Source organism: Coregonus lavaretus (genome assembly GCF_964263955.1).
Source record: "Coregonus lavaretus genome assembly, chromosome: 23".
In the NCBI taxonomy this organism is placed as follows: Eukaryota; Metazoa; Chordata; class Actinopteri; order Salmoniformes; family Salmonidae; genus Coregonus; species Coregonus lavaretus.
Window position 1 is genome coordinate 30,921,955 of NC_140010.1, and position 14,156 is coordinate 30,936,110.

At 45.9% G+C, this 14,156-nt stretch overlaps 1 protein-coding gene across 1 annotated transcript; it reads left to right on the top strand.

Moving 5' to 3' along the window:
- Window positions 1-3,311: 3,311 nt before the first annotated feature.
- On the top strand, window positions 3,312-13,089 carry LOC311099201 (protein FAM110B-like). The gene is made up of 2 exons (XM_084139881.1): window positions 3,312-3,408; window positions 10,351-13,089. The coding sequence occupies exon 2, from the start codon at window positions 10,757-10,759 to the stop codon at window positions 12,002-12,004; it is 1,248 nt and encodes a 415-aa protein (XP_083996007.1). The 5' UTR covers window positions 3,312-3,408; window positions 10,351-10,756; the 3' UTR covers window positions 12,005-13,089.
- The last annotated feature ends 1,067 nt before the right edge of the window (window positions 13,090-14,156 follow it).

The following is a 14,156-nucleotide window of genomic DNA, read 5'->3' on the forward strand; positions in this document are numbered from 1 at the left end:
GAGTGCTGCAGAGATGGTTGTCCTTCTGGAAGGTTCTCCCATCTCCACAGAGGAACTCTGGAGCTCTGTCAGAGTGACCATTGGGTTCATTGGGTTCTTCACCTCCCTGACCAAGTCCCTTCTCCCCCGATTGCTCAGTTTGGCTGGGCAGCCAGCTCTAGGAAGAGTATTGGTCATTCCAAACTTCTTCCAGAAATGATGGAGGCCACTGTGTTCTTGGGGACCTTCAATGCTGCAGAAATATTTTGGTACCCTTCCCCAGATCTGTGCCTCGACACAATCCTGTCTCGGAGCTCTACGGACAATTCCTTTGACCTCATGGCTTGGTTTTTGCTCTGACATGCACTGTCAACTGTGGGACCTTATATGGGTCCTCTGTAGCTCAGTTGGTAGAGCATGGCGCTTGCAACGCCAGGGTTGTGGGTTCGTTTCCCACGGGGGGCCAGTATGAAAATGTATGCACTCACTAACTGTAAGTCGCTCTGGATAAGAGCGTGTGCTAAATGACTAAAATGTAAAAAAATTTATATAGACAGGTGTGTGCCTTTCCAAATCATGTCCAATCAATTACATTTACCACAGGTGGACTCCAATCAAGTTGTAGAAACATCTCAAGGATGATCAATGGAACAGGATGTAGCTTAGCTCAAATTGAGTCTCATAGCAAATAAGGTATCTGTTTTTTTATAAGTTTGCAAGAATTTCTAAAAACCTGTTTTCTCTTTGTTGTTATGGGGTATTGTGTTTAGATTGATGAGGAATGTTTTTTATTTAATCAATTTTAAAATAAGGCTGTAACATAACAAAATGTGGAAAAAGTCAAGGGGTCTGAATACTTTCTGAATGCACTGTATACTGTATATGTGTATATACACTGAACATTTTTACATTTTAGTCATTTAGCAGACGCCATCCAGAGCGACTTACAGTTAGTGAATGCATACATGTTTTTTGTTTGTTTTCATACTGGCCCCCGTGGGAAATGATCCCACATCCCTGCCGGCCAAACCCTCCCCTACCTTGGACGACGCTGGACCAATTGTGCACCGCCCATGGGTCTCCCGGTCGCGGCCGGCTGCGACAGAGCCTGGACTCAAACCAGGATCTCTAGTGGCACAGCTAGCACTGCGATGCAGTGCCTTAGACCACTGCCCCACTCGGGTGCACACCTTCCTAATATTGAGTTGCACCCATGCTGGCCCATGTTGCTGGCCCATGTTGACTCCAATGCTTCCCACAGTTGTGTGAAGTTGGCTGGATGTCCTTTGGGTGGTGGACTATTCTTGGTACACACAGGAAACTTTGAGCGTGAAAAACCCTGCAGCGTTGCAGTTCTTGAAACACTCAAACCGGTGCGCCTGGCACCTACTACCATACCCTGTTCAAAGGCACTTAAATATTTTCTCTTGCCCATTCATTCTCTGAATGGCACACATACACAATCCATGTCTCAATTGTCTCAAGGCTTAAAAATCAATCTTTAACCTGTCTCCTCCCCTTCATCTACATTGATTGAAGTGGATTTAACAATCGACTTCAATAAGGGATCATAGCTTTCACCTGGTCAGTCTGTCATGGAAAGAGCAGTTATTCTTAATGTTTTGTACACTTAATGTATAGAGCCATGTCATCATGGAATGCTCTGCCACCAGAGGTTACTCAGGCAAAAAGCAAGTTTAGCTTTAAATAACTGATTGAAAAAAACATATTGTATCAGAGCGCCTCATCTTTCTAAAGATATAATTGAACTGTACTGTATATAAGAATATGAATATGTATATATGATTGTGTGTAAATAGTATTTTTGTTGTCTCTTGGTGTCTTTTCAATATATAACTCTTATTTGTTGTTCTTGTCTATAACAGTTCTGTACGTTGTTCATGTATTTGTACGTTTTATGTGGACCCCAGGAAGAGTAGCTGCTGCATGTGCAGTGGCTAATGGGGATCCTAATAAACATAACTAAGCTGTGACTGTTTCACTCAATGTTCCAGAGGTAGATTCTCAAGAGTAGGGCACTAAGGACACAGTACTCTTTCACGGGCTATTTCTCCTCTTTTTTTAGAGCAGGGGTAAGCAACTGAGGTCCGAGGGCCTCATTGCTTGGTGGTAGCACACTTTTCCTCCAGCCCAGCATTAACCAACCTAACACACTAGTTTCCCTGTTTTTCTGCAGAGTTTGAACAGCTGCAGTGCAGACAGATTTTGATTTCAGATAATCTATATTGATAGACCTGTGATTGAGACCTAACACTTAGCTTTGAAATGTGACAGGCTTTCAGAATGATGTCGCACGCAAGCCATAGCACCTCTCCACAACATTCCCTGTGAAATGTGTTGTCAAACTTGATTTCTGATATGCCACCACTTCTACTGATGAGAGAGTGGAGACTTTAGTCCTCCTTTTGAGTTGGATGTATCTCTGTGTACCCTACCTCTAGACAACTTGCAGCGCTAGTGTCTGACCGGTCAGCATGAGTGCTGCCTACACAGCGAGAGCATCTGCATCTAGGAGAGTGGTTGATGGACTCTGTCACTGAACCTGACTAGACTGAGTTTGAGTAGTGAAGATACAGTAGTTGTATCACAGAGTTTCTAAACCCAGAGGCACAACATCGCGAGACTTTCGGGAACGCTTGCGAAGCAGACGAAACAGACCAGGCCGGGATTTGAGATGTCTATGAGAGAAGTGAAAAGTTCTTCCTTAGTTGTTAATCTTCTCTAAATCTAAAGGCACAACCTAGATTCGAGGCATTGTCTTAGGTAGTTGAACATGTTATTACTCCAACCTCGTGAAAGTGACAAACTGACACATTTTCATTTTTGTCAAAAACAACTTTATATCAAAGGAGTGCTTTTGATTTGACGGCCTGCACATGCGCAGTTCGGCGCGAGACGACCGTTAGACCCGATGATGTGTTTCTACGCATTAACGTAGCTATCCAACCTTACCATAACATCACCTACAAGTGTGATCTGGGATTTCTATTGGAGAAGCAGTTTCTGCCCATCTTCATACTGTCTTTGATTGTATCCAAAGACCTATACGTTTCTTGGTTTTCGTTAAAGTGATAGTTTACTCAAAGTTGTTCTCTCAAAAATCTAAGTTTGTCCGATGCTTTTCAGACCTCATACGTGGTCTAATGACATGAGTCCATGTCCCACACCATCTGTTGTATAGCCTAAATGAAAAAGTTAACTATCCTACTACTTGCTGTTTAGAGCTGGAGTATGTCCCTTGTACTATATAGCCTATATGTGTCGCCTAAGAGTTGTTCCTGATCTAACCAGACTGTTATGTGTTATCGCAGCTGTTTCCCCTGCTGACAACCTGCAGCGTTTGGAGGACAAGGAGGACTCGGAGTTGGCCAATGGACCAGAGTCTGCCAACACCTGAGCTCTGAACAGGTGAGCACCATCATCATCTCCATCATGTCCATCCATGCCTACACACCTGATTCAACTGAGTCTAGCCAGTCAGCCTGCCAGGCCCTGCTGGTATGCAGCTGCAGCAGCCTCCTGAGCCACAGCACCAGCCTCCCTCGAACTAGACTACTTCATCTTAGTCAGTCTATTGGACCAGATCTATCAATTACAAAATAATGTTAGTGTAGGGCAGACACATTTGTGGTTCAATATGCTTATGATTTGCCAAAATATAGCCTACCTTTTGTGATTTGGTATGCTTGTTATGGCTAGGCCTATATTACTATGTAGCCTATCTACAGTGCAATCTGCTTCCTAGTGCTGATTAGGCTATCCTGTGTACATCAGCTGTAATACAGAATGTTAATAAGTGTGTCTTAGAGAGTGTATTCATGCAGTAGAAGACCTAGCACGTCCGCTGATCTTGATGATATTGGGATAGGATTTGCATAGATAATTGTGTTCACATTAGCCTGTCTCGATAGCTTAAAATCAGTACGGATAAGCAATAGACTATCTAGGCTATCGACTCCATTACAACTAGGTGCTTGATAGAATACGATATCTCTAAATGCTTTTCCAGAAGAGAGTGGTCCACCATAACCAATGCAGAATTAGCCAACAGTGGCAGTAAAGTTTAAGAAATGCACTGTATGATTCAATTAGTCTTACACCGACTAGTCTCTGCATTCACCCAGACCAGTTTGAGTAAATAAACATTACTGCTAGCGTGAATAAAGCTGTCGAAGGTGATGTGCTGGCAGCATGCAGCATTGTAAAGAAGTGTCTGTGCTGAACAAACTGTCCCAAAACAGCCTCCCTCTGCAATCCCTATAGCAATGTCTGTCAGCAGCCGTTAGGCCTGCTGATGGTGGGATCACATTCACCTAGCCTGCATGTGTGTGGAGAGAGGGGTGTGCCTGCATGCATGTGTGTGTGGAGGAGGGGGGAGGTTTGTGTGTGTGTGTGTGTGTGTGTGTGTGTGTGTGTGTGTGTGTGTGTGTGTGTGTGCGAGAGCAAGAGCAAGAGAGGAGAGGGAGGGGGGAGAGAGGGGAGGAGAGAGGAAGAGAGGGTCAGCATTCATTTAGAGAGAGGGCCATCAAATCACCCAGGGTGAGAGCACACATAGCCCCACTACACATAAACAGTACACGTATGAAAAAGTGAATTATGTCCTGATACTGGAGACCTACAGGGTGTGTAGGCTTTGGTTCTACACTCCTAGAAAAAAGGGTTCCAAAGGGGTTCTTCAGCTGTCCCCATAGGAGAACCCTTTTTGGTTCCAGGTAGAACCCTTTTTTGTTCCAGGTAGAACTCTTTTGGATTCCATGTAGAACCCTCTGTGGAAAGGGTTCTACATGGAACCAAAAAGGGCTCTACCTGGAACCGAAAGGGTTCTACCTGGAACAAAAAAGGGTTCTTCAAAGGGTTCTCCTATGGGGACAGCCGAATAACCCTTTTAGGTTCTAGATAGCACCTTTTTTCTAAGAGTGTAGCCCACCACTAACACATCTGATGAATCTAATCAAGGACTTGATGACTTTATGCATGCTATATAAAGCCTTTGTAAGTTAGTTTGAAGTGGGACCAAGCCTCAACACCCTGTGGGACTAGGAATTATGATGTTATCCATCAACTTGGTGTAGTACACAGTATTGTTGATGATAGTCTCACTACTTTGCCACATGAGACTCAGTTTAAAGTGTGCCACTGTGTGTGGTGTGTGTGTGTGTGTGGTGTGTTATTCCTATAGAGACTATGGTGCGTGTGTATTTGTGTGTGTGTGTGTCTCTCAGTCTCTGTCATTCTGTCTCTCTAGGAAACCCTGCCTGTCTACCCTTTACATTTGTTTGCCTCTGACCACAGATGAACACAGAGCCTTTAGTGATTCATTCATAGCTTTACCTCCTTCTGTACCATCAACATCGATTATCTCAACATCCAAAATTAGTAACATAGGACTGCTAGTAGTCGTATCAGCGCAAATATGCTCTAATGGAAAAACTGGCAAATTCCGTCAAACCTTTTTAGCCTACATTCTCTCCGTTCTTCCAAAGAGTATCAAATTAAATGGACAGAGACTGTCTTTTCCTGTTGTGTAAGATTGATCTGAAATTCTAAACAGTTTTCAGATTGGATGGTTGAACGTTTATTTACGCTGCGGGGACGGTCAAGATGTAACGGGATAGCTGCAGTGTACAAGAACAACATATCTATTACAGATCTATTGTTGTGTCTGTTGGCTGAAGACACAAAGCCCTGGCTGCCGTCAATATCTCCTCAGAGAGATAGAGATCATCCAAAGCCTTGTATTGAGATCGAAAAGTATTGACAGTTCATAACTGATCACTGCAATATTTTGGGGGAAATAAAGCAATTATTTTCTATTCTACCCAAACGTCTACCATAGACTCCCCCCCCCCCCCCCCCCCCCTCCCAAAAGGGTTGTCTCCATCCCCCATTCCTAAAGCACCTTTCTGGGCCTGGAGCCAAGAAATAACAACCCTCCCCCTTTAAAAACCGGTCCCTGTTAACCCCACTGAGATGAGAAACCTGGGAATGACATTTCTGTTTCCCGTGGTAACAACTTCTGCATGTGAACTTGAGATGGAGAAGAAGTAGATGGCTTGGACCATGTTCAGAGAACCACACACAGATGTGATGGGGTCTTACCTCTGTCGGAGGAATCCAGTAGAGCAGTGCCAGCACATATTCAATCAAAACCGATATCTGGAAGGAAGGCTTGCGTAAATCTGTAAACATTTTGGGGAAATAAGAACACATGTTTAGGGTCACAGGGTGTCTTTGCATTAAAGTTAATTGCAATTACTTTACAATGACTTTAAAATGACATGATAATCTGGCCCAGATTTTGGCCCACAATTTCCACTGTCTGTTGCTGATTTGTGTACAAGACATTGGCAGATGGTTAGAGTTCCAAACCCTATTAAAATTAAACCGCCAGTTGAATGACTCAACACTCAGAGACTGTCATTATGTGGGGGTAGGGCTGGGCGGGATACCGTATTTTACTATATACCGGTATTGATGCACGGACCAGTTTGGGTTTTTACTTTACCTTCTATAACGGTATTTGAATGTTTGGTTTGTTAAATGTGATATGCCTTGTGTAACGTCCATTTCTATAGTTTACTCCCCTACTTGAATCTTCTCTCTCTGCTCTCTCTCCATGCCTTTTTTCCACACAGAGCTACCCCCGCCCCCTGTCACTCAAGGAACACATTTGTTGTTGGTCGACCATGAGACCCTTGCGTTCAGTCTGCATGGTCAATGCAGCACATGCAACAATGTTGATGACTACGATGCTGTTTCCATTTAGCTTCTTAATATAAATCCACTGGCGTTCTATTATTACACTATTAGTTTGTGTTTCTTACATCGGCAAACAGCTAGTTTGTTTCTTAGCAAGTTGTGGCTAAGTCATGCTGGCTAGTCAGAGCAAACGTAGCTAGCTATACAGACTGATACCAGTAATGGTGTAGGCCTAAATCAGCATGTTGTTTGTGCAACAGTATCTTCTAAATCAAAGAGGAATAGGCAAAGCATGAATATGTTAGCTACATGGAGCAGTTAAGAGAAAACATTTTAATGTATAATCATTATTTTTCCAGGATTCCAACAGTTCACCCAAGTGTTTTGATCTAAATCGCAAGTCAAATCGCAATTGCAACATTTGGTTGAAAATAAGGCCTAGATTGTTTGCCAATATCGTGCAGCCCTACTTGGCAGTGTGGAAATTATCTCATGAGTGCAGGAAATGCAAAAATGTATGAAAATGCAGAAACATATTTTGGGTTGAAGTTTCATTGAACAATATAAAACAATCAGAATGGAGAGAGACCCATTAACTTCTATTATTCAAAACATAAAATACCATCATACCGTCAAAAAATATATATACTGTGATATGATATTTTGGCCTTATCGCCCAACCCTATGTGGGAGTTTAGAAACATCTAAGTCTTGAGAATTAGCGATAGCAAAACATTTGTCTAACCCCTTGCAAATCAAAGCTGACTGTACGTTTTATTATCAAGCCAAAGTGATTGAGGAAGGTGCTTTAGATCATTACAGTATAATTGAGTAGCCTAGTAGTAACGTTGTGAACTTCATTGTAGTCTGCATCCACCAGGCCACCCTTGTTTTGTAATGAGTTAGGATTTTGCATTCAGTACTTCTCTGTGCATGATGCATTAGTCCTGCAGCTATACTGGATGAAAGTCTTATTCTGTCTCACTTCGCCACAGCAATAACATTATTTAACTGAACATGGGCCTCTAGCCATATCAGTGCAGTCATTCCATAATGCCTGACTGCCTAGTACGTAACATGTGCATTTAGGTAGAGTTAAAGTGACTATGGATAGATAATAAACAGAGAGTAGGTGCAGCGTAAAAGAGGGGGTGGGTGGGGGGGGAACAATGCAAATAGTCCGGGTAGTCATTTGATTAGATTTTCAGGAGTCTTATGGCTTGGGGGTAGAAGCTGTTAAGAAGCCATTTGGACCTAGACTTGGCGCTCCGGTACCGCAGTCTATGACTAGGGTGGCGGGAGTCTGACAATTTTTAGGGCCTTCCTCTGACACCGCCTGTTATAGAGGTCCTGGATGGCAGGAAGCTTGGCCCCAGTGATGTACTGGGCCGTACGCACTACCCTCTCTGACCTCCTGCCTATAGGCTGTCTCATCGTTGTCGGTGATCAGGCCTACCACTGTTGTGTCATCAGCAAACTTAATGATGGTGTTGGAGTCGTGCCTGGCCATGCAGTCATGGGTGAACAGGGAGTACAGGAGGGGACTGAGCACGCACCCCTGAGGGGCCCCAGTGTTGAGGATCAGCGTGGCAGATGTGTTGTTACCTACCCTTACCACCTTGGGGCGGCCCATCAGGAAGTCCAGGATCCAGTTGCAGAGAGAGGTGTTTAGTCCCAGGGTCCTTAGCTTAGAATTAGCTTTGAGGGCACTATGGTGTTGAACGCTGAGCTGTAGTCATTGAAAAGCATTCTCACATAGGTGTTCCTTTTGTCCAGGTGGGAAAGGGCAGTGTGAAGTGCAATAGAGATTGCATAATCGGTTGATCTGTTGGGGTGGTATGCAAATCAGAGTGGGTCTAGGTTTTCTGGGATAATGGTGTTGATGTGAGCCATGACCAGCCTTTCAAAGCACTTCATGGCTACAGGCGTTAGTGCTACGGGTCGGTAGTCATTTAGGCAGGTTACCTTAGTGTTCTTGGGCACAGGGACTATGGTGGTCTGCTTGAAACATGTTGGTATTACAGACTCAGTCAGGGACAGGTTGAAAATGTCAGTGAAAACAGGGCTATTAGAGAGATGGCCTGTTAAGGATAAAGACAGGGCACATGGTATTAATTAGGAGGAATCTGCATCTTCAGACAGAGGAAGAGGGGGAGAGAAAGAGATTTGTTTGTGTGCACCCGTCACGTTTATGTCTGGACTTATCTGATATAGGTACTTTTGGTTTGATTAACTGAATCTCGACTGTAGGTCACTGACTGAAAACAATATATCATACATTCTCCATTCTCTAGGAGCTGATTGAATGCCTGGAGAAAAAGTACTGAACTCTGTGCTGACATCATGCATATACAGTACATACAATACAAAATCACTCACCCCCCACTAAACAAGGAGAGTGTTTCAGGGCAGGCAGGGGACAAAAGCCCAGCTCAGCTGGTAAGGGAGAGAGGTTAAGACTGTAGCCTAGTAGTCCAGGGGGAGGATTATAGTCATTTAGTATATTGGGTAGAGGAGAGCCTGGCTTCATTCACTGTTATTACTGTGTATAGTGCTGGCTCTGACCCCCTCCTGCTCCTTAATTATAGTGGGGGTGTGACTGCAGACAGTGTTGTGGCGGACTGCAGCCTCATTGTATGGGCCCTGCCACCGACCCACCCCCTTCTAATGAGAGATCAGTTGCCTGTTGTCCTGCTGTTAATGAACTCATTAATCTACTCTTTAGTAAGCCAGACATTAGGGCCACCACCAGCCATGTGTTTGACGTTTTACTGAATCAGTCCAGGCGTCTGCCCCGCGTCGCCCCAGACTCCCTCCCTCCCCCTCAGTAATGTGTGACGTGTCGCAGGCAGCGCAGCCACACACACACACACACACACACACACACACACACACACACACACACACACACACACACACACACACACACACACAGTGGGGCCATAAAATTGCTTTGTCACTGCAATTTCCCTGTCCATTGGCCGGCACACAAACAGCCCTGTCCCTGATGCCACTGTAATTACTTTTATTTATGACCCCCCCCCCTCCCCCCTCCCCCCAGCAGTCTTGAGGTTCTGGTCAAGGCTGAGTTCTTCGGTGTACATTTCCCCCTGCGTCCTATATTTCACTCTGCACTTTCTCCATCTCTCTCTTCTTCTGTCACTCATTCCCTTTCTCTGTCATTCTGTTTCTGATCTCACTCTCTTAGTCCCTTCTCTCTCTGGCTCAGTGGTGGAAAAAAAACACACCACTGGCGGCTGTGTCAGCACTTTCTCGTGTGCGTGTATATCTGAGGGAGAGAAAGAGAGAGTTGGAATAATCGCACTCCTCTCACTTTGACAGACGATGATCTTGTACTTCATAACACTTGCGATGTTAGAGCAGAATGCACGGAAAATACATTACTGTCTAACTGTATGCTTTTGTATTCAGCTTTCCTCCTTTTGACTAAGAACATATTTCCCTCAGTGTTTAAGTGTGTGTGCGTTTGTGTGTGTGTGTACATGCTTGCGTCTGCATGTATTCCTATAGGTGTGTGTCTATATAGTGTTCCCCTCAACAGTGAAGTACATGCATGTGTCTCAGCTCTTCATGTTGTGCTATGGTGATGTCACCTGATCCCCTAATGCGATTGGTCTCTCTTTGTTTCAGATCGGCTGCCTCCAGTCGGGCGAACAAAGGAGGTGAGACGAGGCTGTTCCTTCCCACAATCCTTCACCCCTGTGCCTACTGATCCGGACCACTGCCCCTGCACTCGCTCTGCCTCTCCCTTCTCCCCACTCTCTTTCTCTCTCACTGCTCTTGTTTCTCTCTCTCTGTCGCTCCACCCTGGGGCAGGCAGGCTGTGGGGCAGGCAGGCTGTGGGGCAGTAGGAGCAGGGAAGCAGTAGGGGCTGATTGATGCTCTGTGGGGATGAGACCTGGCTGTTGAAGGCCAGTGGAGACGGCCCCCATTCTCCGCTCGCCTGGCTTCATGTGCGTGCCTGCAGGCTGCCCTACGCGCAGCAGAGCCACCCCCCACGTCAGCCATCACGGCGGCCACCCCAAGCCACCCAGACATGCCCACCGAGACCCTGACGCCGCTGGCAGATAGCAAGCCCCCCGGCCCCGGGGCGGCCTTTGCCTCCACCGTCCCACTGCGCATACTCAACAAAGGGCCCAACTACTTCCGGCGCCAGGTGGAGCCCAACCCTAAGCGGCTGAGCGCTGTGGAGCGGCTGGAGGCGGACAAGTCCAAGTACGTCAAGAGCCAGGAGGTCATCAACGCCAAGCAGGAGCCTGTTAAGCCCTTGCTGCTGGCCAAGCCGCCTGTCTGCCCTGCCGTGGCTAAGAGAGGGGCGAATGGGGGCAGTGGTGGTGGGGCGGACCTCAAGGCATCCAACAACAACTCCAAGTCAGACACATGCACCACCACCAGCAAACGGGAGAACCTCAACCTGGAGATCCTTAAGAACCTCCTGAATAGCTCCGGCTCAACCTCTGAGGGCCACGCTAAGAGCGCTACTCTAAAGCCCGGGGCCAAGAGCTGGGCCCCCCACTGCTCCATCCCCACCACCACGGACTGCTCTGAGCCCACCAGCCTCCGTTCCTTCTCTGAGTCCCTCAAGGTACCTCCCCCTGCACCTGGCCGACGGAGCCCCCAGGGGGGCAACCTGAACCTCAGCCGCCGCCTGCTGGAGGAGCGGGGCGAGGGCGACCGCTCACCCCTCCACGCCTCCCACAGCTCCTCCGACATTCGCAGGCTCTGCAACGGTAAGCCTCTAAGGGCGGCCCGAAGTAGCAGCAGCTCCGCACCTCCCTTACCCCCCAAGCCCAGACCCAAAGTCCTGGCCCCCCTCTGCGACAATGCCCCCCAGGCCCCCGAGAGGGAGCCCACCCCCACGCCGCCCTCCTCTGCCACCCCAGCTGAGCAGTTGGAGCTAGAGCTGGGGTCCTCTGTGGCCCGCCGGCCGTCCCTGCATCGCTCCAAGTCGGACCTGAGCGACCGGTACGCGCGAGCCGGCGCTGACGTGGAGCGTTTTTTTAACTACTGTGGGCTGGACCCCGAGGAGCTGGAGAGTGTGGGCGTGGAGAGCTTCGCCCGTGCCAATTCCGACATCATCTCCCTCAACTTCCGCAGCGCCAGCATGATCAGCTCGGACTGCGACCAATCACGGCACAGCAACGAGGATATGACGGACGAGGAGGAAGATGCGAGCGAACGCGTGCCTTACGGGATCTCGGCCGTGGAACGCAATGCCCGCGTCATCAAATGGCTGTACAGCATCAAACAGGCACGCGAGTCGCAGAAAGTATCTCATGTCTAAAAGAGGGAAGAAACAAACTATTAGACAGTCCTTGCAAAAAAATTAAATAAATGACTTCTGATGCAATGAAGGTCTTTGGACACTTGCGCACTGAATCTCTCTGAATGTCAAAGTATTGATCTGGCAAGGCGCACGTGGATGGCTCTTGCGGTCGCTTTCGCGTTCAGTGTTTGTTGTCCTCTGAATCTGCATGACTCCTCCCACCCACCCCGCCAGTGCGGCCTCCAGCTAAAGCAGCAGGTTTAGGAAAAAAAAGCCTTTTTCAAGATGGCTGCCGTTCAGTGCCGTCTCTTCGAGCAGTGCAGCTCTCTCTCATCGTTTTGCTTTCTCTGTTTAGACCAGCACTATGATGCCAGCTCTTTTTAGGTGTGTCTTCTTAATGTCCTTTCTTTCTGAACAACACTAAGCCTGGAAGCCATACGGGTGTGAATGCAGCGCTTCAGTGTGTAACCAGTCTTTAGTCTGATAATTCTCTCTGATGCATCTGAGCTTTGTGTGTGTATAGAAAAAAACTCCCCTGAAAAAAGGACTGTGGAAGCATGGTACAGTCCAAACCTGCCTCACCCCTTTGGTACCAGGAGAGTTTGTTTGGTACATTCCAGACCCAGACCCTGCCCCCTTCCTGGGGAAACCCCATCTTAACCCCTCTCTCAGCGTTACTATGGCGATAACGTTCTGGCAGCATCATGAAACCATTCAGCATTATGTGGTTTTTGCTTCTGTTTAGTTTGTTGTCCATAACGTTCTTATTGACAGTTGGATTTTGTGGTACTGGCTTTACTTTAAGATGTGTGTAAATGCTGTAAGAAAATGTATATACACATTATAATTTTTTTGATTTTTGTCAGAGGGCACCTGTCAAGCTAACTTACTACATTGTTCAGTCTTCTCTCTGGGCTTGACTGTGAGACCGCGGCAAACCCTGTTCATGATAAAGTCTGTATGATGCTGTTATGATGACATACATGTTTCTGTATATGGGAGTTGGAACTCTTACAGTACTTAAAGATTAAGGCAATGAATTGTGTTCATGTTCAGTTATTTTGCATTATTTCAATAAATGGCTTGTTTTGCCATCTATGTTGACATTTCTTGTGAGTATTATTTCATAAAAATTATATTTGATGATGATAACACTGAGCTTTGTTCATTTTCTGTACTACAATATTTATGGTTACTGCATTACCATTACATCACCCATCTAACCGCTGGAGGATCAGAAGAATACTCATGCAGGTGGAGTCTGTTGATGTTAGCTCATAGATCAGAGGTCACCAAGATCACCTTCCTTGTGCGGTCCTATAAAAGCAAAAAGCTGTCAAGATGTATTTTGTATGTATCGCTCCACTGACTGTACAAGGAACCTGAGCTAGTATGTAAAACTGAAAAAGAGTCTGTTTACAGTTATCTCCACTCTTCATGTTCCAGGTTTAAAAGGCTGTGGGATATGTCAGGACGGTGATTAATTGTGGGTAATGCAGTTTCTGTATGTAAATTGGCCCTCTCTGAGCTCAGAGACGAAGTGACCTACTCTAAAACCAATGTGGAAAGGCCAGATTCCCTCATCTTTCAAGTACAGTTTAGATGGTCATACTATGGATAAATTAGCTATTTGATTTTGAATTGTAGGACCCCTTTAGGTATAAGAAAATATATATACAAACAAATATTTGATAAAATATTGCATTTGGCCTTTACCATGATAGCCCAGAGAAACACATTCATAAATGGCATAAAAGACAGTAAAAAAATAGAAACAAGGTTTTGAAGTGTTTGTCCTATATCTAGGAGATATAGGACAAGGGACTGTTTACCATAGACACAGTATAACATGCCCACATCTCCATGGGGTAACCTATATACAGTGAGGGAAAAAAGTATTTGATCCCCTGCTGATTTTGTACGTTTGCCCACTGACAAAGACATGATCAGTCTATAATTTTAATGGTATGTTTATTTGAATAGTGAGAGACAGAATAACAACAAAGAAATCCAGAAAAACGCATGTCAAAAATGTTATAAATTGATTTGCATTTTAATGAGGGAAATAAGTATTTGACCACTCTGCAAAACATGACTTAGTACTTGTTGGCAAAACCCTTGTTGGCAATCACAGAGGTCAGACGTTTATTGTAGTTGGCCACCAGGTTTG